This window comes from Haliaeetus leucocephalus, unplaced genomic scaffold (assembly GCF_000737465.1).
Source record: "Haliaeetus leucocephalus isolate CR32 unplaced genomic scaffold, Haliaeetus_leucocephalus-4.0 Scaffold751, whole genome shotgun sequence".
Taxonomy (NCBI): domain Eukaryota; kingdom Metazoa; phylum Chordata; class Aves; order Accipitriformes; family Accipitridae; genus Haliaeetus; species Haliaeetus leucocephalus.
The window spans coordinates 5,036,917-5,062,418 of NW_010973187.1; the positions used below are offsets into that span (position 1 = coordinate 5,036,917).

General features: G+C 38.6%; 1 protein-coding gene across 1 annotated transcript in view; it reads left to right on the forward strand.

Annotated features, from left to right (window-relative positions):
- COG5 (component of oligomeric golgi complex 5) overlaps positions 1–25,502 on the forward strand; it is a 193,889-nt gene that overhangs the window by 427 nt on the left and 167,960 nt on the right. The window contains exons 3-7 of the mRNA XM_010581090.1: positions 802–941; positions 1,949–2,006; positions 6,241–6,295; positions 6,396–6,465; positions 11,498–11,618. Of these exons, the coding sequence (XP_010579392.1) occupies positions 802–941; positions 1,949–2,006; positions 6,241–6,295; positions 6,396–6,465; positions 11,498–11,618 (444 nt within the window). The remainder of the gene's footprint in view (positions 1–801; positions 942–1,948; positions 2,007–6,240; positions 6,296–6,395; positions 6,466–11,497; positions 11,619–25,502) is intronic.

A 25,502-nucleotide genomic window follows, 5' to 3' on the forward strand; every position in this document is an offset into this window, starting at 1 on the left:
CGGAGGGTCCTTTGCGAGGGCGGTGTTGGGCCGGGCGGGCAGAGCCGTGTGAGGGGACGGGGCGAGGAAGGCGGTGAACCCCCGCGCTGTCAGGCGACGGAAAGTTTCGGCGTTGGAGGGACGGCGGGCGCTGGGGAGTGCTGCCGCGCCTGCGGAGCGGCCCCCTCCTCGGGGAGGAGACCTCCCGCTGCCGGCAGGGGGGTCTCGGTGGCGCGGCCCCTTCACCTGTGGCCGCTTGCTCCAAAAGGGAAAAAAAGTGCACCGAAAGGAGAGACGGAGGCGCTCGGTAATGCTAGTATGTGCTGCCTGGAAACTCGGGTCTTGTCTGGTCCCGAATCATCATTGCGGTATCGTTAATTTAGTAGTTTTTAAACCAGTACCCTTGTAAGAGACCGGTGTGATTTCATGAAGTCGCGTCTGCTGCCACTCCAGTCCTCAGGGACGTGAAGGTGACTGGTATGTGTTTGATTATGGGTACAACCTCAATAGCCTCACCCTGGTTACACTGTGAAGTTTGAAGGAGAAGGTATCAATACGTTTTACTGTATTCTACTCGAGAAAAGGCTGTGGGGAGTAAAGGAACGTGTGTCTTTTTCACCATTTACGCACCCCAGCCATCAGCTCCAAACTCATTTCTCTTGGTTGTGGTCTCTTCTCAAATCAGTGTCACATTTGTATTATGTGATAGAGCATATGCTGTTACATTTGGAGAAATTGAAGGTCAGAGAACTGTACGCTTTAGGTCCATAAATATTATTTAACTGGTCTGAAGCATAAAAATAAAATCTAAATCTTTTTCAGAATGTTATGCTGACTTCTTCAGAGAGGACTTTGATGTGAAAGCTTACACTTCCCAGTCTATCCATCAGGCTGTGATAGCTGAGCAACTAGCAAAACTTGCCCAAGGTATTAGTCAGTTGGATAAAGAGCTTCATTTACAAGTAAGTTTAAAGCATACCTGTTATTCTGGGGTGGTCAATATAAACTAGGCAAAAGCTTAGTAATCTTATGATCTTGTTCCTTCTGAAATTGCCCAGTGTACTCTGCAAGCAGTAACTAAAGGTACCACTTCCAGTAAAACTGGTAGTGAATGTGATACTTATTCAGTCAAACCCACTCTTAATGCTTCTACCAAGAAGCCATGTACTGCTTTGTTTTCAGTTTCTGCAGCCAATCTCTGTATACATGGAGGTTCCACTCTTCCTTGTAAGGATGTTCCCTGACTCTTTCCAAATGATCATGTCAGCTATCAGAAACACTGGCCCGTGTTTTGGGATGGCAGTTGTGAGAAGATAGGGAATGATTTAACTTGCACCCTTTCATTCTGTGCTGGAGAGTAGCCTATGGTCTAAGGCTTACCTTTAGCTGGGCAAATATAACTTATGTTAACGCACCTCCGCACCTTCAGAAAGGCTTTTGAGTTTTGATAGTAGAAGGTTTTTTGGTAAAATCTATGCAGATGCTACAAATCCACAGTGGACCTTGCAGTGAGAACACATGCTAAGTTTTTGTGTAGTTTCAAAACCTGCTTCCTCCCTCCCCCTACCCCAGTTGGTAAATTCTTTGGGAACTATTTCTAAATGTCATAAATGGAAAAGAAAATATTAAAAATATGACTATACATTATTACTGTGTGATTAATAAGTTTACATTTACAATTATTATTGTATATGAAGGTGTGTTGAAATGTGATTGCTCTGCTGGCTTTAATTAAGATGTCAGCTATGCTGCAGTTGCTGACCTTCTTGTTCTGAGCTTGCTGCTTTTGTGAATTAAAACGTATTCTGAAAACTCTTTAATCTTTAAGGCATGGCTGCTTTTTCCTGTGTCTGCCTAATGTAGGGATGATGATGATGTATTAGTATTAGCATACATCCCCATTTTTCTGTGTTGATTTCTCTCTTTTTTTTTTTTTTTTTTGATTTCTCTTTTTTTTTTTTTTTTTAAGGTTGTTGCAAGACATGAAGACCTGTTGGCCCAAGCAACTGGAATTGAATCCCTGGAAGGTAAATGCCGTTATATTATGCTTGCTGCTTCTTACAGTGGAGGAAGCACTTTTAATATCTGTGCAGGGAATGTCATTCACTGCCAACTTTGGTCCCTAATGTTAAGGCTGCAGATGTTACTTCTGAGGAGTAACATGTGGCAGCTTTTATTTGATGTCAGTAGATGGAGCTCCAGGGAGAAGATTTGGCTGGTACTTCTCTGGAGTAGGAAAACATATTTTGATAATCAGTTTTGAGCAACTTTAGCAATCAAGTCTTTTTGACCTTTTAATATATTTTCCTAAAGAAGCCTAATTTTGTGCAATATTAGCTGATACCTGTTGCCGTTAAGTACAAAGTTTGTGCATGTTGCATATGTATGCGTTGCATAGCTTGCAAATCTTAACCAGAGAGGCTTTAACACATAATCTTAACTGCATTGAGATATTTTTTAACTAGTAAGGGTTTAACTAAGTTAAATACATACCTTTGTGTTATTCTACTGTTTGGGATCTGGATTTTAACATAAACTGCAGACTTTCAGAGGTCTTACTTAGGAACCATTGAATCTGTATAGAAAAATGGTTGCAGTATATTGTTCTTGTGCCAGGAGCTCATTAGACCTGCCATTCTGCTCTTTGTCACTTGCTGGGAACTTCATATGGTTTGGGGTTTTTTTTGTGCAGAAAGATACTTAATTCTATAATATGCTAATTTGCACATACTATAGAATCCAAGCATATCCCCTTTTCCCCTTCCATTTTGTAACTTGCTAAGTAATTTACTGCAGTGAGTTGAGCCTGGCTGGATGCCAGGTGCCCACCAAAGCCATTCTATCACTCCTTGCCCCCAGCTGGACAGGGTAGAGAAAGTATAACAAAGGGCTCGTGGGTCAAGATAAGGACAGGGAGAGATCACTCAACCAATTACGGTCACAGGCAAAACAGACTCAGCTTGGGGAAAATTAACTTAATTTATTGCCATACAACCAGAGTAGGGTAATGAGAAATAAATCTCAGAACACCTTCCCTTCACCCTTCCCTTCTTCCTGGGCACAACTTCACTCCTGGATTCTCTGCCTACCCCCTCCCAGTGGCACAGGGGGACAGGGAATGGAGATTGGGGTCAGTTCATCACACATTGTCTCTGCTGCTCCTTCCTCTTCAGGGGCAGGAGTCATCACACTCTTCCCCTGCTCCAGTGTGGGGTCCCACCCACGGGAGACAGTCCTCCACAAACTTCTCCAACATGGGTCTTTCCCATGGGCTGCAGTTCTTCACAAACTGCTCCAGCGTGGATCTCTTCCACGGCATGCAGTCCTTCAGGCACAGACTGCTCCAGCGTGGGTCCCCCATGGGGTCACAAGTCCTGCCAGAAAACCTGCTCCACCGTGGGCTCCTGTTTCCACGGGGCCACAGGTCTTGCCAGGAGCCTGCTCCAGCACGGGCTTCCCACAAGGTCACAGCCTCCTTCGGGCATCTATCTGCTTTGGCGTGGAGTCCTCCCCGGGCTGCAGGTGGAGATCTGCTCCACCGTGGACCTCCCTGGGCTGCAGGGGGACAGCCTGCCTCACCATGGTCTTCCCCACGGGCTGCAGGGGAATCTCTGCTCCGGCGCCTGGAGCATCTCCTCCCCCTCCTTCTGCACTGACCTGTGGGTCTGCAGGGCTGTTTCTCTTACATGTTCTCACTCTGCTCTCTGGCTGCTGTTTCTGTGTGCCCTGCAACTTTTTCTTCTTCTTGAATATATTATCCCAGAGGCGCTACCACTATCGCTGATTGGCTCGGCCTTAGCCGGCGGCGGGTCCATCTTAGAGCTGGCTGGTATTGCCTCTCTTGGACATAGGGGAAGCTTCTAGCAGCTTCTCACAGAAGCCACCCCTGTAACCCCCCGCTACCAAAACCTTACCACACAAACCCAATACATTTACCTTTGTTTCTTCCTCTGCTTCCAGGTTTTGGCATAACCAGAGAGTTTCTGGTTATTGACAGTTATAGGATCTCCTTAGTCTTTGGAACTTGTTGGATGCAGTATTTGATTGTTAGCATTTGCATATAGCTATAAAAATAAAAAAAGGCCCATTTAATCTAGCAATGGTAGCTCCCAAACAGCTTTTTAAACAGTTAGAAAATTAAGCATAGGAGGACGAATCTGTGTTCATCCTCCAAATAAGAAGTAGATAGGAATCTGTAGTCAATCTTGTGATTGATAAATACCTCCCAGTCACGATCTTCAACAATCTGTGCTCAGTAGAACTGTGTATTCTGAAGTCATGGTTGTTTCTGAAGGCATTCCTTCCTAAAATTGCTCTGAGGAAAGAATAAAGTACTTTAAAACACCTATTCAGCTATAAAACTTTTCTGTAACGCAGGCGTGGTAAATAATGCATGCTTTACAGCTAATAACCCAAAGTAAAAATAAAATCTAATTCACCTCAAATTTGTTGAAATTATTCCGTTTACTTAGGGTTATGCTCTTTAAGAGGCCTTTTCTGTGTGTGAGGGAGGGAGAAGCATGCAGAGGTTCTAATCCTGAAAAGTATTTGATAACTGAGACATCAGTAGAAACTTCAGTCTGCAGTTGCCAGGAACATCAAAGTCTATGCACACAAAGATGAGTTTTGCAAAACTTTCTTATCTCTGCCCTGCTTGTGCTACACATGATATATGGTCACTGTAGAAGAAACACTGAGTCAAGATTCATAAGAAAAAGAAAAGATGGATGTAAATGGAAATTTGAATTACGAAGTTAGAAACACGTAGCTCTTGGCGTGTTTATCAAGAAAGTTAGCAAGTGAGGGTTATGGAGCTAATTCACAGCATGTGCAATTGTTTGGATGTCTGAAAGTGAATCTCATTAAACATTTCAAATTGATATACCCAGCTTGTAGAGTCCTTTCTTTTTTAGGTCTGTGCAGTTTTCTGTCTATAGGTAACTCAGTAGGTATCTTGAGCTACCTGTTAGCTCAAGATAGGATAAATAGTATCATCCTGTATTTTACATGGCAGATGGAGAGGGTAGATTGCCATTTCACCCATCCTAATTCTGCCTTCTGGCAAGAGGACTGCTGTATGCTTTACAGCAGTGTCACAGTCACAGATGCAGCAATGTCATGCTACTGGCCCTGCCCCATTATTGCAACATAGAGTAGAAAATTCAGCCTTTTCACTGTATCTCAAATCTTTGTCTTCTGATGCATGAGAATTGCATGCCTACCATTCTATGTATAAATGTCAGAGAACTCCTGAGTCTGTCACTAAGCCAAGTTAATAATTCTGAAATATAGAAAAGGTGGGAATTTCCATATTTATACAAAATACATGATATATAGTCCCAGTACAGGACAAGATGATTAGAAGTATTAGCAGTAGTTTTGTTTATCTTCCATCTTACTGTATCATATTGCAGTTTTATCCAATCTGATGATGACATGCTTGTAAACAGGGCTTTACAAAAATGTAGTATGTTTGAGAATGCTAACAATAACTGGAACAAAAATAATTTCATAGGCCTGGGTTTGTATAACTTAATTAAATTCTCAGCAAGCTGATTCCATATTGCAGAAATTACTGCTACCCTTGACTACTTTGTTTGCAATTTAACAAGAAAAGAACAAACACGCTTGTGGTCTTGCTTTTTGCTGCTTTGCCAAACTAATCTGGAACAAACATGATTAGGGTAGTTTACTTTGTTTGTAATCTGAATTAGATGACTTCACAATGACATTGATACTTTACTTTTTGCTAAAGATGCTTAAGCACAGGAAGAAAACCTTGAAATAGAATTGGTTATCAGTCCTCTTTGTCTGTTGGTTTCTCTGAACTGTCTAGTCACTATATTAAATAAATAGTGTTAAATAGGTTGTGCCATTTTTGTATATCACGTTCAAGTGTTTGTACCAGGTTATATGCCTTTGAACAGCAGTCCTGATGGTCATTTTCTTAGGAAGCAGCATACTCTAAATATTATTTGAAACTTAACATATGATGGATTTCAGAGTGATATTTCTTCTGTAGGCTTGTGTTCTCTACCAGTAAATTTTCCATAATGTTCAGTAAGTGACCTATTACCTGCTCAGTTTATTTTCAAATAGGCTGTGTTTTATTAATTTCAGTCTGTTTGAATGCTTTGTTGTAAAGGGGGAAACACTTTTTTTTTTATGCTAAAGTAGTCTGCAGTAGTTACTATGATTTGAAGAATAGTTCTTTCTATAATTGACAAGTGTTCCATGTAAAAAATCTGCTTTATTTTGCAGGTGTCCTCCAAATGATGCAGACTAGAATTGGTGCTCTACAAAGTACTGTTGATAGGTATGCCATTCATTATGTGATTAGAAAGTATAAATTCTTAATTGTTCTTTCATGTTATTTATTAATACTGCTATAAATAAATTTGTCGTCTTCTTTTTAGAATTAGAGTCAAAATTGTTGACCCCTACAACAAAATAGTGTCCCGCACAGCTCAGCTAGCAAAACTTCAAGTAAGTTGTATTAAAAAATGTATTTTAAAAAAACCTTTTTGAACGTGTATTATTTCCCAATTGTTAGACATGGGTGGGATTTTCATACTCCAGTAGCCTGTAGTTCATTGTCAGCATTTCTCAATGAAGATCAGTATTTGGGTGTCTGTTCATGTGCTACTGAGAAGTGCTTCCTATTGCAAAGTAGGAAACTGACCTTTGCGCTAGCTAAGTGAGTTTTGTAGAGGTGGAGGGAAGAGGGAAGGGTTATCTGAGTACAGATTAATTAAATTCTTATTACTGTTTGTGTAATTTTGGTATTTAATGTTATGGTGCCATTGTTTAGAAGATGCTTTTCTCCTCTAAGTTAATGCATGCTTGGCTGCAGTTTAGTAAAGAGTTTGGGAATTAATTCTTTCAAAATAGTCAAGATGCAACTTATGGAGCCAGTTGTGGTTCTGGAGTTTTATAAGCCCAGGTACATAGTTGTCCCTGTCTTTTGACTATAAGTGGAGTCTACAGGAGAATGTAGATCTCTGTTAGAGGATAGCAGTGGGAGAGAGCGTATCACAATGATGGTGAGATAAGTGTCAAACACTTCCATTATTAATTTTATAATAGTTGAAAACTATTCAGATCTTCAGGAGTCATGTAGCTGCATTCTATTCAGTTTATGGTTTGAAAAGCAGCACAACTCCAGATCTGCAAGTATTTAATGAGTTATTGTTTGAACTATTTGTCTTCACAAGTTTACCTTAGCTTTGCAGAACTAGGAGCTTATCTTTTAGTAGCTGAAGTTTGAGCTGTGGATATACACTAAAGTAGATTGCCCTCTGCGGGTGACTGCTGTTGTACAGTAGAGTAGATGAAGCTGCAAACTGTCATGCAGTTTCTAGTCTGGGGGCTGGTGGAGCAGCTGCACTAATCTCTCGGCTGAACTTCTACTATTTTCTACATTACTTTCAGCAGTAGTCAAGTTCTGCAGGAAGCTCTTAACACTCTGTTCATCCAGGTTGTCCAGCTGCTTCTCCTGTTCTTTTCAACTTCAGCTGTTACTGTTTTTGCCACTGGTCAAAACTTCTGTGACTTCCATGTGGCAGGTTAGGTGCAGATTTTTTTTGTTTTCTGATGTATGTTGCAGCTGTGGAGAGGGTTGTGGGAGTTTGGGGATGAAGGTGAAGATATTTCTGCTCTGACCTTACATGAAGTCAAACTGCAGAAGGATGTCTGAGAAGAATGAGTCCCTGAACTTAGAAAATGTTTCTTGGATGCTCTTTGCTTACTCTTTGGTGTAGCAGGGTTACATGGATTTTTCCTGTGGTGTGAAAGCAGCATCCATCGAGGGTCAGCATTACTCAGCCTGTGCTAGGGAATTTGTAGTATCTCCCTTTTCTTGGCTGTAAGTCAGAAAAAAGAGGTGCAGGGTAAGTGGAGCCTGCTAGGCTACCCTTCCTAGCATCCAAATCCACTTACTTACCTCAATGTAGGAAGAGGAATGATGATTCCAGCTTCTCTGCCACTGAGAGTAGTCCATTCTTGGCACAAGAGTTGCTGTCCCTTCTTGTGCTGGCAGATACATAGCGAGTGCTTTATGTTGCACTACGCTGCTGGGACGAGTTGAGGGTCAGGACACCTGAATTATGAAATGAAGCTGGACTTATGGAGAGTTGAGTCAATAGTCGAAATCTCAACCCTCCTGCCTCCCCAAGATGCACTGCTGTGGTGTCTCTTTACCTGGCTGCCAACAGTCCTGAACTGTGTGGTGTTTAAGGGGGCCTCTTGTACTCATGATGGTATTATTTTACTGCTTCTCCATTGATTGCTGTGGGACTGCTCACAAACTGAAGGAATATTTAGCTTGCATAAAGCTGGATTTTGCCATCCTTAATTGTTTTTAATATAGTCTGGCTTTTTCATAAACATTCTCACTGCAAATTCATTGTCGAACTTCAAATCTAGTCCTGAATTCTAAATCTCTGCTGTGTGCTTGTGTATATTATGTCTTGCTCTGCTCTTAGAACTTCATGGCATCCCAAGGGAGCAGCAGACTCACAAAGCTTACTTCCTACTTTAAATCGTACTGTCCTCTTCTGAGTCTTTCTGTAGTAGATCACAAGCTAAATGGGAATAGTTAACAGCTGAAATATGTAGACAGGGAGTTTGTCCTTCAGAAGGTTATTTTCTGTGCAGCTCTGTTTAACCAAGTGTTTCTACATGTTCTCTTAATTTCAGATATCTCAGTGTTTAAAATTCCTTATAATAGCCAAATTTTTAAAACCTTTTAAAAAAATAATAATTCTGTATTTTAAAGTTATTCTCTCTTTAAAATATTCACTAGTAGCAGATTTCATCCTGGTGCTACCATAACTAAATAGTAAATGTAGTCTGAAGATAGGGGACTGTCTCATCTTTATTCAGGATTCTGTTACATATACATTCAATTACATTATGATCTGGCAGATATATGCAATTGCATATATGAGCTACACACTGGCACATTTTCAAGTGGTCCTCTCTTTATAATTAAGTCTTCTTTCAATAATTTCTTAAAATTAACTTGAGATTAAAAGTAAGAGGCTTTCTGATTGCTCAAATTGTAGCAATAATGTCTGTTAGTGTTGATACATTGCTTTAAATTTCAGGAGATAACTAACATGTAATCTCCAGAAAAATCGGGTTTTATTTTTAATTTTACTAGAATTGCTGGGACTACCTCAGGCCACTGGCCTTTTCCAAATTATTTCTTGCTTGAACAGTGGAATTAATTCCTTCTTGGCTAAAAGCATCTTCTTTAGGAAAGCATACTATATCAACTCAGGAAGGGAATTTTTCCTGAATTAATTCACACTTCTGTTATGCAGGTGGTCAGGTTAGAGGATCTAGTATCTGTGAACAACTCCACTATTAGATAGAATTTTTTGTTTCCATTACATGGTCCTCATATTTTGCATTCTTTTACAGTTTTATTAAATTGAACAACTCATGTAAATGGAAATACTTGGGTGAAACAGAATCTTTGTCAAGGGCACAATGCAGTAGCAATCACTGAAGTTAAGAGTGCATCTTCAGTGTCTTTGGATTTTTCTGCTCCTTCTAATTTACAGGGCCAGAAGTTAAAACTTTTTTTTGCTCTTGCATCTAAATGTAACTTTTCCCATCTCTTACTCAGTTTGATAGTTCTGTTAAAAGATTGTTTCTTGGGATAGGAGATAATGAGCAACAATTCAATGAAAAAGAAATAATCTTTTGGGATGTAAAGTAAAAGATGGTCAGAAGATAACTGAAGTTGAATTTCTAGGGAAAAATATTAGCCAGAGGTACACAATTGGATTAGAGAGTAATTAACTTTGAAAGCAAAGTAGTAATACTATGCCTCTTATTTAGTGAAGCATGGTGCACTATATAAAAAGCTATTTTTGATTCATCTTGCAGAAATTTAGTTCACAGATATGAAAGTGATATGTGGATCAAGATTTTTCTAATTAAAGAAATGAATTAATAAAAACTAATACGTTAATCTCTTAAAGTAGGATAAGCCCCACTTGGTTCTTACTAACGGTAATAGAAATCATGTGGTTAAGTTGACTTAGAATGCTTGGGAAACTTGCACTTCAGATTATGTGATACAGAGCCAAAAGCAGCGAGAGTAATTGTGCTTTTGGTGATTTGCCTCAGTAGGGCTTTTTCTAATTTTTCTGTTTTGTTCTGTCTAGGTGTTTAAAAAAATTAAACTACAAATATTTGTGTTTTGATTGGTTTGTGCTGGCATAGGGGAGACTGACAAGTTGTGCAGTCTACTGAATGAAATGGTTGACATGACTCACTTGTCTATGTTTTCATATGTGCACTTTAACATTAGTTTTCAGGACATTAACACACTAACTTGAGCCTAAAAAAGGGATTCAAAGTCTGTCAGATACTAAATATTTTTTAAAGTACTTTTAATTTAATTTTTATATTCATAAGGTAAATACTTCAGGAGGCTTTGCCTTCAGTACGAGGGCAAATACCTCAGAACAACTATGTCTTACTCATTCTAAATTTCTCATTTACCTCGCTTGTTAATCTGATTGCAGATGTTGGACTGTACCTATGACTATGCCAAAATCTACATACTTTTTTACCTTCTCCTAAGTTACATTTCTGAATTCTGGTTTAGATGTTACCCGCTCCAGAATGTTGCTGCTCCTGTAGCATGTACCTGCTAGCCCCACTGACCCAATCCAGCCCTAGAGGAACTCGATATAACTCTTACTGTTTCTCTGTCTCTATTATTTACTGTGTAGAAGGAGAAAACCTGTTTCAAGATTTTAGTTGAGTGAAAAATTATGAAACTATTATGTTTGATTCAGATGTCAGCAATGCCTTTTTTTCTAAATTGGTGCTAACAAAAACATACACAAATATGTTTCCTGAAAATTTACATATGCATCCATCTTTTTAATTTTTAGCCAAGAATGCCATGTGTTTTAATAGACCTGTGCAAGAATGTGAACTAACACTTGGCTGAATGAAGGTGACTGGCCTTATGAAAGTTATGCTGAAAATGAGTTGTTACATATATTCCCACCATAAGAGTCAATATTTGTAATAACAATTTAGCCTTTAAGTTCTGTTGTCCTCTGACGTAAGTACTGCCATTTTGCTTATTTTGGATCAATATTTGATTGGCAATGCCAACTTCTTAATTTTACTAAAGCTTACAGAGGGGAGGAATATTGAGGAGAGATGCACAATGTAAAATAAAGCTCACTTCTAGTTAGAAATAGAACATGTCTCTGTCGTAGGGTTCTGAGTTTGTTTTGGTTTTGTTTTTTTTTTTGCTATTAACAACAGCATAATCTCAGCAGCCCTGTGAATGTAATTACCAGCTTTAGAAAGTATTGTTAATGTTAAAAAATCCTGAAGAAAGGGGTTTCAGTGTTGTAAAGCTCCATGTTTTTATTCACATTCATATTTCCTTTTTTGGTTAAAATATTTCCATATTTGAGGCCTAGTATTATGTGATCATAATGTACTGATAATATCTCCTAACGCTACAATTTCTCTGCAGGCTGCCTGTGACTTGCTGCGGAGGATAATACGCATCTTGTATCTCAGTAAGAGACTTCAAGGACAACTGCAAGGAGGAAGCAGAGAGATAACAAAAGCTGCCCAGAGTCTCAATGAACTTGGTGAGTCCTTCTTAGTTACTTTTAGAGGCATTTTTAGCTTGTACTCATATGACTCACACTAGTATTAGACTTAAAAACCAAAGAACCCCCGAAAACTTTTTACTATGGTTCTTGCTGTCTACTTCCTAATTTGAATTGAGAAATGGTATTGACAGAACTCGTTAGTACTTCCCATTTTTTCATAGGACTTCTCCAGATAAAGGTATTTATTAATATGAAAATTCTATGATAATAGCTTGTGTCCTTTTGGGCAACAATTTTTTTGTGAATCAATTAATTTCTTATTGTTTTGTGTTTGTATAAAATGCCTTCAGAGGCAGCAGATATATGTTTAGCTTTTGGAAGATGTTGTACTACAATAAGGCATAGTTTGAATTACAGCTTACATCCTAAAATAAAATTACTGGCCCTGTGACCTTTGTGAAAGCCATGTGTGACGTGATATACAGATACCTAACCTAATTCAGGTACTGGAAGCATTCTGCTGCAGTAGCGATTAATTTACCCTGTATTTTACTGGCTTCTAGGAAGAATGATGAAGTAGTTCTCACGAAGCTCATGTTACATTGCTAGATTGTTTTCTGTACTTGAGCTAGTGTGGATACTTCCACACTGTGCTGCAGGATGCAGTGAGAAGCATCCCATTAGTCTTGGAGATCAGTTGTTGCTGTTGTATATGGTATCTTGCCAGCTGTTTCTCCTTTGATTTAATGGTATTCAAATTTCAGCTTCCAAAAATAGGCTGTGAGAGGGCTGAATTATAAAATGTTCAGAATCATCCTGAGGTTTATTGTGCATATTTGTCACTACTGCTCTTTTTATACTGTGTAATCAAAAAATTATTAGACAATGACTTAGTCTTATAGTTAGCAGATGCTGTGTTGCAAATGGAAAGTTTATATATTTATTTAGTATATCAGTTTGACTGAAGCACTTAAGCATCAACTGTAGCATTCTAAGATAGAGTATTTTTTCTAATTTTCTATTTTTTCTAATTTTTTATTTCCGTTTTGGTCTCCCTTCACATCTTCAGGATATAGAAACTAATACTGTCTTTTAACTACCCGAATTACAAGTCTTGTGGGATTAATCTGAATGCAAGATCCTGTTAAAATAATTAGTACAATTTAATGGTAAAATCTGAGATGTTTATCTTGTGTAGTTCTTAGGCTTTCTTTCCTTTAAAGGAAATGCCTTTTATTACTTTCTTTCCTTTCTTTTTTTTTTTTCTTTCAACATTTAAAAAAAGAGCTTGCACTTTCTTTTGTTAAAGTGTCACAGTGTCCTGGTTTCAGCTGGGATGGAGTTAGCTGTCTTCCTAGTAGCTGGTACAGTGCTATGTTTTGAGTTCAGTATGTGAAGAATGTTGATAACACACTGATGTTTTCAGTTGTTGCTCAGTAGTGTTTAGACTAGAGTCAAGGATTTTTCAGCTTCTCATGCCCAGCCAGGGCACCTGACCCAAACTGGCCAACAGTGTATTCCATACCATGGGACGTCCCATCTAGTTTAGGAACTGGGAAGTGGGGGGGCAGGGATTTGCCGCTCGGGGACTGGCTGGGTGTCGGTCGGCGGGGGGTGAGCAATTGCCCTGCGCATCATTTGTACATTTCAATCCTTTTATTACTACTGTTGTCATTTTATTAGTGTTATCATTATCATTATTAGTTTCTTCTTTTCTGTTCTATTAAACCGTTCTTATCTCAACCCAGGAGTTTTACTTCTTTTTCTGATTTTCTGCCCCATCCCACTGGATGGGGGGGAGTGAGTGAGCGGCTGCGTGGTGCTTAGTTGCTGGCTGGGGTTAAACCACGACACACAGTCTTTTGAGTTTCTTGTTTTCAAATACTTGGTCTTTTTCTGAAGCTTAGAAAAGTCTGAGTAATTATTCTTGTTAATGATCAAGGGAAAGGTGTCCCCTTAGGAAGCCCTTGTGAGTTTCATCCTTCAGTCCATGGGGGGGAACCAAGGCTTGTGGCCCTTAATTAATCCTTGGGAGCCAAGGCTTGTGGTCCTTAATTAATCCTTAATTCTGGATGGTTTACGACCAGGTAAAATCCCTTGTCTGCTGTCATTTCTCTCTCCCTCTCTTTTCCTGGTATCTCTTCCTTTCTTCTGTCTTACCTCTCCATCTCCATCCCATCTTTGGCTGTCTGCTCTCTGTTATTGTCCGCTGCCCACCTTGGCTGGTCTGAATTCGTACTGCTGCCCAGCACCTGAGTGGATGGGAATGCCCCAGGAGGAGTGGCTGGTGTGGTGGACTGGAGGTGTCTGTCCTGCATGGCGAGGTGGTGGCTTACTGGGTATAGGGTGGCTGGAGTCAAGACAGTTCGGAGTACCTCGGTGGGAAGGTGGTGTGTTGCAGGGAGGCCGGATTTTGGGGTACGGCTGGGGAAGCACTGTGCTGTGCGCTGGGATGCGTGGGAGATCTGTAGGGGGGGTGGTGGTGGCGTGGGGCAGGAGAGCAGTGAAGCTGTCGCGACTTGGGGTGAGGTTGTGGAAAAGCTGTGCTTCAGAAAGATGGGAAATGTGTAGTGCTCTGTGGTGTCGGGAGGGTGGGAAGCAGGGGCAACAGACACTGGGCACTGGTTATTCGATGGTGAGATGCGAAAGCTTTGGGAGGACTTGGGAAGCACTACAACATCTGATGGTAGTAAATAGGTGGTAGACATTAGTGGTGTGAAAGCCTGTTATTGGATAGGGAGCTCTGTGTCGTAGAGGCTTGCTTTTGAATTGGGGATCGTGGCCAAGATTAATATTAATTTGTGTTTTTAGCTAGGTATTTCTGAATATCCCTTTCGGCTCTCATTCATGGAAATAGTCTTCCCATTGTTACCTTTCTGTTGTACATGTGGTGCAATATAATTTCTGCTTTTTTGAAATCAGCAGCACTGTGATATTAATGTGAAAGCTTTGTACTTTCTATGTTATAATATACCTTTTATTGCTTATAGGTTATTCTGGGTAGAATCTTGGGATAACTGGCCATTTATTTTTATGTACTGTTATACTCTGTGTGTATGTTTGGGGGACACAAACGTGTGTGCCCGTTCAGATATATGTATTCAACGTATATTTCCTAAGAAAATCTATGTTAGTTCACTTACAGCTTTTACTTAGTTGTGTCTTGAAGTTTATTTTGCAGTGGTGGGAAAAGATATGATAAAAATATAAAATCTTGGAATTAGATAGAAATATGGGTCCATCAGAGGAACTACAAGAAACAGTAGCTTTTACTGAGAAGGGTTTTTTTTATTGGACAATTTGTTAAGTTGCTAGTAGTCTGCAGAACTCCAGCTTCACTGGATGATGTTAGGAACTTTGAGAGCATTTGGTAATATTTTCACTGAGATCTCTGCTTAAAGCTAAAGTAGATCTAAAATTCCTCTGTGTTGGGCTTCCACATTCTTAGAAATTAACTTCCCACTTTGGCAGAGTAAGAAGAAAAACTTAATTCCCTATGTAATTTTTAGAGATTAAATATGGTGGTGGGATGCGTGTGTGTGTGTGTGTGTGTGTGTGTGTGTAAAATCCCAAACATTCTACTGTAGCTCCTCTGCCTCCCAACACATGCCTTTGGGTTCTCTAGCAAAGTAGAAACAGAGCTGTGATAGTCCATTGAATAAGCTATTAGCTGGTTCTCTACTGATGATTATACAATTATATATTATACAATCCAATTCAGCGTATGGATAGGTAAAGCAGGTGGCATATTCAGATATCACACAGCACCTAATGCAGTGAATTACTGGCCCTGACTATGCTTCTTGGTGATATTTTAATACAAGTATTTTATAAAGTGAAAAAGAAACATTCCTAAGCAAGTTTAAACAGTAGAATGTGACAAGAGAATGGTACACTATGTACAGTTCCCTTTCACAGAAGAAATTCTGCAGGTATTAAAAAATCTGCTGTCTTCTCTGCTGTCTTCTATGTGGGTATGCAGAAATTACGGTCTGTAACAGTGGCCAGTAACTGATCAGATGAAGATGAAACAATTCTTAGTAGTGCAGCAAATGGCAAGCTTGACTGTGGGCAGGTTGTTAATCCCATCTGTCAGTTACAGAGCTAGCTCTGGACAACAAAGGATTTATATCTTTTGCTTGTTAAATACTTATAACTGATGTCATCGTTATTCATATAAATGCCTAGACTTCTTTTAATTATAATAAACTCCTAGTCTTTCTATATGGTTGTATTATAATTTATTTCACAGCAAGTGAATTTATTTGCTTGAATGACCTTGTGAGCATATAATACTTGTAGGCAGGCTTTTGCAGCAGCCATAATTTTGCTGTTTTGTAAACTTGGAGTTAGTCTGTGACTAAGCTGTGCAGCCATAAAATGAAGGGGAATGGGTCTATTGAAATATGATTTTGGGTGTCTTCAATATAGAAATTGCTCCAGGACAATACTGCCTTCCGTGTAACTTATGAGAAGAGAGAATGGGGAAAGATAGGACTATGACCTTAGTTTAAAGCTAACTAATTCTAGAGAAAAAGAAAAATATTGTCATTTACGGAATTCTAGCTAAAATGGAGAAAACTCTACATATGTATTGTGTTCTTGTCATGGTTTAACCCCAGCCAGCAGCTAAGCACCACCCAGCTGCTCACTCACTTCCCCCTGTGGTGGGATGGGGGAGAGAATCAGAAGGGTAAAAGTAAGAAAACTTGTGGGCTGAGATAAAGACAGTTTAATAGGGAAAGCAAAAGCCGTGCACGCAAGCAAAGCAAAACAAGTAATTCATCCCCCACTTCCCATGGGCGGGCAGGTGTTCAGCCATCTCCAGGAAAGCAGGGCTCCATCACGCTAAGTACCGGTGACTCGGGAAGACAAACGCCGTCACTCCGAACGTCCCCCCTTCTCCTTTTTCCCCCAGATGTATATGCTGAGCACGACGTCCTATGGTCTGGGATACCCCTCTGGTCAGTCGGGGTCAGCTGTCCCGGCTGTGTCCCCTCCCAACTCCTTGTGCCCCCCCAGCCTCCTCGCTGGTGGGGTGGGGTGAGGAGCAGAAAAGCCCTTGGCTCTGGGTAAGCAGGGCTCAGCAGTAACCAAAACATCCCTGTGTTATCAACACTGTTCCCAGCATAAGTCCAAAACATATCCCCATGCTAGCTACTGTGAAGAAAATTAACTCCATCCCAGCCAAAACCAGCACAGTTCTTTTTATAAGGAGGGAGCAAAGCTTACATGTGAGTTATTTGGGCTTAACATAATAGAAGACTTAAGGGAAATTAAAAGAAATAAAGCTCTATTTTGATTACATTTGTAAAGAAGTGTAGCTTGGATGGAGAAAACTGAAATTAGGATATGCATGATACTGGGTGAACTATAATTTGAAAGAAGTTATTGGCTATGCCTGGAAGGCCTCTTTGTAGCTGGCATAATGTAGGTGGTGGTAGCCCTGTCTTCTAAAGTGCACTCCAGAACTAGTGACATCTGCACAAAGTGACAGTGATCATGGGCCTGAAAAATTCTCTTGTGGAGGCTAGAAAAAAAAATCGGATTTAGCACCTTTCTAGGGTAAACAAGATGGGTTATGAGTGTGTTCCCTTGTGTATAAATATTTATAAATACAAATATAAACAATACCTATATTCATCCTAATGTATCTCAACTGCTTTTCAGAGTAACTCGTTGTTCTTAGTGGTCATCTTTGGGAACTCCTGAGGTGAGAGATGAGATTCCAGAAGATGGGAGACCTTGCTGTATTGAAAATAGAACTCACTGGCTCCTATTTTATTTAGACAACTCAAACTAACTTAACTTCTTAAGAAGTTCTAAGAAACTCTAGAACAAATAAACTATTTGTAGGAGTCTAGAATATAAAAATGCTATTAAATTGTAGGCCACAGATTTATCAAGAACAAATCCTGTTTAACCAACTGTATTTTCTTTGTTGGCAGCATAACAGGTCTTAGGACTTGAGAGATCAATGACTGTCTTGTAGTTTGATTTAAATGGGGCTCTTGACGCCATGTCACACTAGGAGGATCAGCAATATAATCTAGACGAAAATGTTGTGGAATGAATGCAGAAGTTTTGAAAGCTGTACCCCAAAAGTCATCATCAGTTGTTCACTCTTGCCCAGCAATATGTTAAGTGGGGTTTTGTTGAAATGTGTTCTGCAACTGGCTAGTGTTTTCATTAATGATTTGAGTGATGTAATATGGTATATCCTTATTAAATTTACAAGTAATAATCAAGCAGAGAAGAATGGAAGGTATGTTGGGAAACAGGATTAGAATGAGGAATATTCTTAGCAAATTGGAGATATGTCTTAGCTGAACTGATTTCTCTTTCAGACAAGTGCAAAGTCCCAGCAATAAATAGCTGTAGTTAACAGCAGGAATAGGAGAAATGACTGTATGGATAACAGTTCTGCAGAGAGGCTTGATATTTCCTCACAGATTGACTGCAAGTCACTTGTTCATTTGTTTTGTAGCAGCGTGACACTGTTGGCAATGAAATTTGTACTGATCTTTATAAGGAAGGGTGCTGTGTGCAGGACACTTGAAACAAATCTGTTGTTCGTGCTTCAGCTGGAGTATCAAGTCCATTTTGAGGCACTTCATTCGAGAAAGATGTAGGTTAGTTGGAGAAAGTCCTAAGTACAGCAGTAATGATGGCTGAAGGTCTTAAGGATGGGCAGTGAGCAGAGGAACTGAAAGTGTGTGGTGCTCTGGTTTGGAAAAGAGGGGTCTGAGAGGCACAGTAATGTTCTTCAGATAAATAAAAATTTCTCAAATGAGAAGGGAGTAAATGGCTCTCTATATCCACTGTGATTGAAACAGTAAGTAAAGGGCCTGAAATGAGGCAAAGCAAATTTTTATCTAAAATGTTAGGAAAGGTTTCTGCCACTAATGGTAATTTCAGAGGAGCTGTGAAGTCAGTATTTGAAGCATTTTTAAAAGCAGTTTAGACAAAGCATGTACCAGGAATAGTTTAGATGCAGGTGGTTTTGCCTTGAAGCAGGAGGACTGAATAAGTCGACCTGCTACCAGTCCTCTGTTTCTCTCAGAGATGCTCCTCCCCAACTCTGTTAATAGAAAATGTATTATAGGGATGTTTTGGTTTTGGTTTTTGGTGGTGTGTATGTTTGGTTTTGTTTTTTTTTAATTGGACTGCTTGATGTAAAATTTCCTTTCCACAAGTTGGCTTGTTGGGCACTGTGCCCAGATACCTCCTGGAATATTAGGACAGTGTGACTGGAAAATTCATGCCATCACTTTAATTCAGCCTCTTCTTATCACTCCTTCAAATGAAATAGTAGATGAATCTCCTCAAAGACCTTCAGCTCACCCCTCTGACACAATTACTTCTCTTCTGGTTGTGACTGACACTCAAGTTAACTTCACACAGTTAATCATGTGACTGGAGCGCTGAAAAAATTGACCCTCAGAAACTATTACGTCAGTATTCTCTAGGAGAATGCAGTGAGCAGGAAAAGGAAGGTGGTACTGTGTGAATGTAAATGTCGTGTATCTGATTTTTTTTTCCTTTGCCAGGAAAGAAGGCAAGCTATCCATTTCTCAGTGACCCAATTGTTTTTAAAAAAGATGTTAATTTACTCCTGTAAGTTTTTTAATATTTGGGAACTGTGATGAATATTGGTTTGTGTTTATCAAAATACTAAGCACTACTAGTCAGTATTCAGGAAACAACAGTTGTAATTTGTTGAAAAATTAAATAACTCTTTCTAGTTACTTTCTAGTAGTAAGTGTTCATAATTGTTTGTTTTATACGAGTTCTCATCCATATCTACTGCAAGTTCAAATTACGTGTACCTATTGTTTCCACAGTGTGCCTTATTAATTGAGTATGATAACAGCGTAAATAATCTGACTAAAACAGAGAGACTTACTCTGAAGTGGTTGTAGATTGGCTGACTGTAATATTTGTCCTTGGGGTTAAACATTGTTGTATAAAAACTATTTCATTTTAACTGCTGCAGTTTTGGAAGTAACATTAAATATGTGTTATGAATCTGTACACAAGTATTACTAAACTTGCAATGGTAAGCTGTCTGAACACCTGCCATAGATACTATGGTAGCTATCTTTTACTGCTGCCTTCTTCCCATATCATATTTAGCAATAAACTTTCTTTTTTTTTCTTCTGTTCTAAGCAAAAATTTAGAGTGTACAATTGCTAAGCCAGATCTTGTGTTGACTGCAGTTAAACTGAGGAAGGACTTGGTTACTGTCATGTCAGCGAGGTCTTTCACTGCTAGTACACAGAGCAGACAGATTTGTTGATATTAATATTGCTGTGCAGGGTTTCTCATAAGAATCAACACACATCAATCTGGAGGGAAAAGTTGCATTCATGGTGCTTTTGCTTAGGGATTTAGATGCACTACAATTTACTGCCTTGTGCAAGACTTAGTGTCCTCCAAAATAATGTAGCATATGTCTGTGTAGCACAACGCACTGTTCTGTAGGGCTAGGCAAACTGATTTGATTAATAGAAATTACACAGCCATGCTAGCATGATGCTTAGCCTGCAGTAATTAGTCCTGCTGAGAATGACTGAATTGTATCACTGGCTCAGAGCCATCTGCATTATTTTTGAATGCCACTGCTTCAGGTGGTACATCTGCATCCATAGTAAGTGCAAATATCTTGCTAAAATGTGTTTCTTCTGTCCCTGGTGGTGTTAGCAGTAACACTGCCAAGACCTTCACTGAAATTGGGCTAAAATATACTATGCCTTTTTGTAGTTGAGTGTAATCTCCATGTTCTTCAATTCCATGTTGTTCCCTTCAGTTGAGTTGTTTTTTTATTTTGTTTTGTATTATTTTTGCTGAGGTTCTGTTACCATAAGATGGAAGATTTTGCAAAAAGTTGTTGCACAAAGTTTTACTTGTAGTATTCTAGGCCAAACCCCCCTCTCTGTTGGGAAGGTTGAGCAGATGTACAAATAATTTAAGAGCCTTAGTATTTGTAGCTTTAAAACAGAGTCTTGAACTGTTTGGAAACTGAGAACTCATTTTTATATAAAAGCTTAATTATTCCAAAATCAGGCTTAAAAAAATTTAATAGTAATGAGAAATTCTTCACAAATATGAAGCCAGTGTCACCTGTGAAATACGTATAGAATACACTGTCTGAACTGCTTTTTTTCAGCATCTCTGGTAAAAAAATTATGGCCTATTGCTCTAGTTACATTGCGATTAACTGTATATCATTAGTAGTGCATTTAATCACAAAATAATTGTATAATATATAATAAACAAATATATATATATACCAGATACTATGTTTCTCATGGATAATACTGGTCATTTTGTGACAGTCAGTTATATTGCAAAATAATTATTTTTAATGTGATAATGTTGATGGAACCATTCAGCTTGCATTCATACCACAGAGGCAATTGAATTTGTTATTTCATACATTGATAAAGAAAAAGCATATTTGTAATGCTTCAATTTACTATGTTTAGAAAGATTCTGGTTTTATTAGTTGATCTGTCTTTTCAAGGAAAGTAATGCTATGAAAGCTATGGATGGTTAGTGCTAACAAAAAATCCTCTTGGTTACTAAGAATATCTTGTTATTTTCTTAGTATCGTTCCTGGCTTCATGTTGCCAAAGTCACTACTTGATTTATTGTAAATTAATGTAAAAGGAAGGGCTACTCAAGCTTCTGCTGAGTCATGTTATTTCATGAATTATTATGTACAACCAAATATTTTGTGTAGTGAGGGTAGAAGCTAGTCCTTGTGCTCTTCTGTAGTTGCTGTACCACCCACTTATTTCTTTCTCTGTTTCAATTATGCATACAACAATCTTGTTCTAGGCCATCTTATTTTATTTTATGCTATCTTTACCTTTTATGCAGAGTTAAGGAGCTTCTGTGTATGTTAATTTATTTCTTGTTGGCTTTTGAAATAAAGAAAAATCTTGATAGTATGTAACAAGTTCATTAATTTGAACTATTCACTAAGTTAATTAATGTGCATGTAACAAAATGACTTGCAAAACTTGATACAATTTTTCATTAGTAAGAGGCTAACAGTGTAAGACCTCTTTATCCTCTTTGAGCAAGGCAGACAGAACATACAGATTTTACCATCAGATTGCGTTTTGCTGTGATTAGGACTCCTAGCCTGGAAAACTTATCTTAGACAAAGCATTTTATATAAATAGTTGGTATGTTTTGATTAATCTCTGGCATGCATTCTTTTTCTAACCATTTTCAATAGAAGACACTAAATAATTACATGCCCATAAGAGAAAAGACTAAGTTTGAATTGATACAAGACAAAATATAGCCTGTTGGAATTTTGTTTTTCAACATAACCTTTAAATTAGTAGGGCTTGAATTTACATTTCCTCAGGTTTTTAAAAGTTTGGTTTCTGTTAATGTAGCTTCATTGTAGTTTCATTGCTGTGTCACTGTTTTCCAAAGTCATAACTATTCTGATCTTCTGAAATTTAATTTTCTTTATGCATACAGTTCTAGAAGATTAATCCAGGTATGATTGTAATGGTGGGTTTTCTTGCTATCAAGCTTCCTTTCAGCGACCATAAACGTGTTTCAAATTTGCCATATTGAGTGAATTATGAAACTATTTTTTCATATTGGCATTAAGCTGATTTCTGTTTTTGATGAGATTAGTCTTTTAGCTGTAACTACTTGAAGAATTTGATTTTGCTGTATTATTAAGCATTTGGTAATTTTAGTCTCAAGTATATAGACCTTGTCAGAGGGCTGTATATGAGGTATTTGAAAATGGGTTTAGTACTCCACTTTCTATCTTGAGGTGTTAATCTGTTCCTGAGAGGTATGTTATTGACGTCCCATTAGCAAGGCTGTGCCAGAAGTTAATTACGGTGTGTTCAAGTTGCCTTTGCTGTAGCATGTGGAGTATTTCTAACAGTTTTTATTCTGATTCCAGGCCCATCAAGGACTATATTCTGTCTTTTGCTCTTTCTTGCTCCCAGTTACAGTTGTTCACATCTTTTGTTCCTTACATTTCTGGAAAGCTTTGCGCTTTCAACCTTCTTGTCATCAGTTACTCTGAATTGGATTGCTATTATTTCATTACTAATACCAATTATGATTATTATTGTCTTGATCTAATGCATAGAAGTTTTGATTGTAGGCCTGTATTACACTAAGCTAGGCTTCAGCAGGTACTGAGTAAAATCTGGGGCCAGACAGCTCTTGATGTATTTGCTTCTAACAGTTCAGAGGACTCCAGTAGGAAAGAAACGATAGTGGACAAGAACTAATGAAGGGGTGGGGGGACGTGGTGGACTACCAAAAAGTATTTTGTGCTGGGAGAGGAATTATTGTCAGGACAGCAGAGTAGCTGCACCAGTCATGAAGCTGATAAGTTAACATGCATGCATTTGAACTCTCTTGTGTACTGTCATGTGCATGAGGCATGAATAGTGTTTGCCCTGGTAGCACATTCAGTTCTGTGTTTGAGACGAAGCCAGTATTTCTTATTTCTTAAAAACACTGAAACTGCAGTATTTTCCATCTGCTTTGGGGTAATGTATCAGATGGTCTGGGGCTTTGAGAGCCAGAGGATATATCTGGGGTTTGTAGTCCCACCTGGGTGAGGCTGAAACAGAGGGGCTTGGGAATTTTGAACGAGGAAGTGTTTGGAAATGAAGAACAGAAAGAGTGATGGAAGAGGGAAGTCGTGGAGGAAGGTCTTGGTAATTACACTACCCTATCTTTTCTCATTAATGGTCTTAAATGTAAAGGCCAGGTCTCATAAGGTAGGTTTTTTTTCCAGTTTTTGTGTGTTTGTTTTGCAATTAGTGAATTTAAATGTGTGACTCTAAAATCTGAAAACTATACTTACATTCTGTTTCTCTAATTAAAAAATTCCCCTTCTGCTCTCTTCTCAAAGTATCCCTGTAGAGCAGAGGAATTATACCAAACCTGTTTCTGTTTTGCTATTAAGGAATACTTGTTTCCCACCAGAAGGACAGCAAGGGTGTTTGGACCTTGGTTTTGCTTTACCCCTTGATAATTTTAAGTGTTTGAACAATAAGTATGTTTGTGTTTGTTAGCTAGGGTGTGTCATGACAGCGGAAATATGAAAGGATTTGGGTGAACCAGTAACATACATAGATAATCTTATAGTTGTGAATGCTTGTGTTTACCCAAATACAGGATAAACACAACTTCAGAGGTTTTTTTTTTTTTTTTTTTTTTTTTAATTTTTATTTATTTTAAAACAGTTATGATTGTGTAACCAGTATGGATCTTAGGGCATCTTTGGGTTTTGAGACAAAGTATTTTGTTACTGGGTAGTCATACTTTTTTATAGAGCTACATAATTAAAAGTAGAAATGAAAGATACGGGTTTCTGTTTCTAGGTGACATACAAAATTATCAAGACCCAAAGGTATCTGCAAGCTCTGTCTGCCTTTGAATCTAGTAATTTTTTGTGCACTGACTTTAAAAGTCTGTATTAGTTAAAAAACAAAAAATAAAATTGTGCACACCAAAGATGAGAAAGAATTGCTTTTGGCTGAGAGAGAAGGGAAGACAGACAGAGGTTAGCTGTGAATCTCTGAAAAATTATCTTTTTGCATCTTGTAAATTATCAATACATTGTGGAGAGTAAAAATAGTTGGCAAGAGTTTGAAAAGAATTTGTAGTGTCTTTTACATATTACATAAACAAAGAAAAAGGCATCTACTCACAGGTGTCTGTGTATGTTCATGAAGAGAAAGGCAAGTTGGATTACATAATTTAAAATAAGTGAACGCAGGGATATCAGCAAAGCAGAGAGATATCTCTAAATTGAGTGGTGATGTATTCTCACTGTATTTCAATGGGTATAAAAGTTTAAGTAAACAGTTAAAGCTAGGACTTGGAGTACCTATTATAAACAAACAAGTCAGTAACACTAACAACTAGCATGGAAAAATAATGTTCTGTAGAGTTTGACACCATTTACAGCTAGAATGATGCATCTGAAAGAGCCTGGATCTAGTTGTCTGTTCTGCTCTGTGTGGAGGTTCTACGAGGAAATGCAATTTTACGTTTCAGGCAGGTCTGCATATGCACTGTCTGAAGTTCTGGTAGGAATTGGCGTTTATAACTTTCTCTGTTCTTCTCTTCCTTTCCTGAGCATTTACGTACTTCGAAATTCAATAGAAAGCTGCAGTCTAGTTCTCCCAGAACCAGAGTAATGATCTCTAAGGTGATCAGGCTCAGTGGTTTGAATTCAATAGATAATCACTTCCCTGTGGGAAAGTGTGAAGAAATGTCACACATTTTTTCTAGGGGAGTTGTCTGAGGGTAGCTGGGAGAATGTGTGCTTCCTTTTGTTTGTCTGTGGCCAATGGTGAAATCAGTTGTTTAGTGGTCAAAGAAATAACACTGAGAAGCAGTTCATAATATCGATCTTTTTCTTTCTGCTGGGACTGAAGCATTTATTAGTGCATAACCCAGTGGTTGTACTGAAGAGGAACATGGTTAGTTCAGAAATAACACTTCAGTATTGTGTGTCTGAGAAAACAGCTGCTTTTTTTTTTTTTCTTTTTGAACAATCAGATTCGGAAATAGTCAGAGTGAGGGAGAACAGAAAAGGATGAAATGGACAGGTAACTTCTGGTCACCAAGGAAAAGAAGTGAGCAGTTGATTAGAATGCTTACTAGAAGATCAAATAATCATGGTAGCAAATCATGTCTGGAAAATTTCATTGGGGGTAACAGAATGAGAAGTTACAGTAGAAGTATCTGCAAATGCATGTAGATCAGAGAGCCAGCTAACAAAATCCAGAAGTTGTTACTTTCACAGCCCACTGAATTAAACCAGAAAAGTGGAAGCATTGCTATCTAAGCATGTTTCTGAGATGTGTGGAAGAATGGTGTTGGGAGCCTGGACTATTTATCCTCTA